The 1,167-nt window shown below is 36.5% G+C and overlaps 1 protein-coding gene across 1 annotated transcript in view; it reads left to right on the plus strand.

Annotated features, from left to right (window-relative positions):
- Positions 1–1,167, plus strand: part of LOC101860665 (chitotriosidase-1) — a gene marked incomplete in the record, with an annotated part of 29,720 nt that overhangs the window by 26,085 nt on the left and 2,468 nt on the right. Inside the window, 1 exon segment of the mRNA XM_013084714.2 lies at positions 844–966. Within this exon segment, the coding sequence (XP_012940168.1) occupies positions 844–966 (123 nt within the window).

Below are 1,167 nucleotides of genomic sequence, written 5' to 3' on the forward strand. Positions count from 1 at the left end.
GCTGCTACTGCTGCTCTGCTGCTACTGCTGCTACTGCTGCTGCTATTGCTGCTGCTGCTGCTCCTGCTTCTGCTTCTGTTGCCACTGCCGCCGCTGCTGCTGCTGCTGCTGAAGTAGTTGCATTTTTATAGAAAAAAATCTTCATTAATTCCTATAAGTGTATCGTAACCTAACACGCAGATATCATGTCAGCCAGCGAAACACGATAATGACATGAACAAGTTACAAGACTTCTGCAAGATGTTTTCACACCTTGCAGGGTTCCTTTACGATCGCAACAGTCATGAAACAATTGCTTTCGTAATAATTTTTTAACGGTTTCTAGCTTTTGGTATGGTAAAAATGTCTTGATAACCTCAAATTAAAAAATATTAATTGTTTTGTTCTTGAACTAAATCCAGTTATTGTGATGTTTTTACGTTTTCTCAAGTTAAAAGATTTACTTTGGTAAGCACCGTTTTGCAAAGTTTTCCCAAAACAACAGAAAGTTCAGAAAATGACCCAGGCAATTATATTATAAGCGTGACGAAATGTTGTTTCATAAGACAGTCGCTCTTTAAGTCAAACATTGCTACATCTTACTGATTCGCTACATATTTTAATGTTTCATTTCTCGGAGCTCTATTTCATTTATTACGTAATATCCTTTACTTTTGTTTTTCGTTTTTTTTTCCAAAATAGGGATATACATCGCTAATCGTAAGAATCTAACTCATTTCTGATTTAGGAAAAAAAAAGTATGGGTCGAACCCAAGATCGGGATAAGAAAAATTATAGAAGCAATAACTGAAAAAAAAACCCCAACAGAATTTAATGCTTCGTGTTCTTTTCCTATTTTCCAAGGTATGCATGGCGAGACAGCTTGGAGCTGCTGAAGTCTTTGACAAGGAAAATGTTGCATCCTACCTCTACACTAAAAACAAAGACTGGGTGGCCTTTGATAGCCAAGATACCGTGCTCGCAAAGGTAAATATGTGGTGACATGGTGCTGGTTTCTTATGAGTAATTATTCCGTTTACTTCCTTTTTGTTTTTAACGTTAGTTTCGCTTTAGAATGGAGCAGACTGCTATACCATCGCTATTGATATCTTTGATTTCTTTTCTTTGCATCATTTAATTTAATGATCTTTATCAATCTCTCTCTCTCTCTCTTTCTCTCTCACTTTC

The sequence above is a fragment of the Aplysia californica genome, unplaced genomic scaffold (genome assembly GCF_000002075.1).
Source record: "Aplysia californica isolate F4 #8 unplaced genomic scaffold, AplCal3.0 scaffold00313, whole genome shotgun sequence".
NCBI classification, from domain to species: domain Eukaryota; kingdom Metazoa; phylum Mollusca; class Gastropoda; order Aplysiida; family Aplysiidae; genus Aplysia; species Aplysia californica.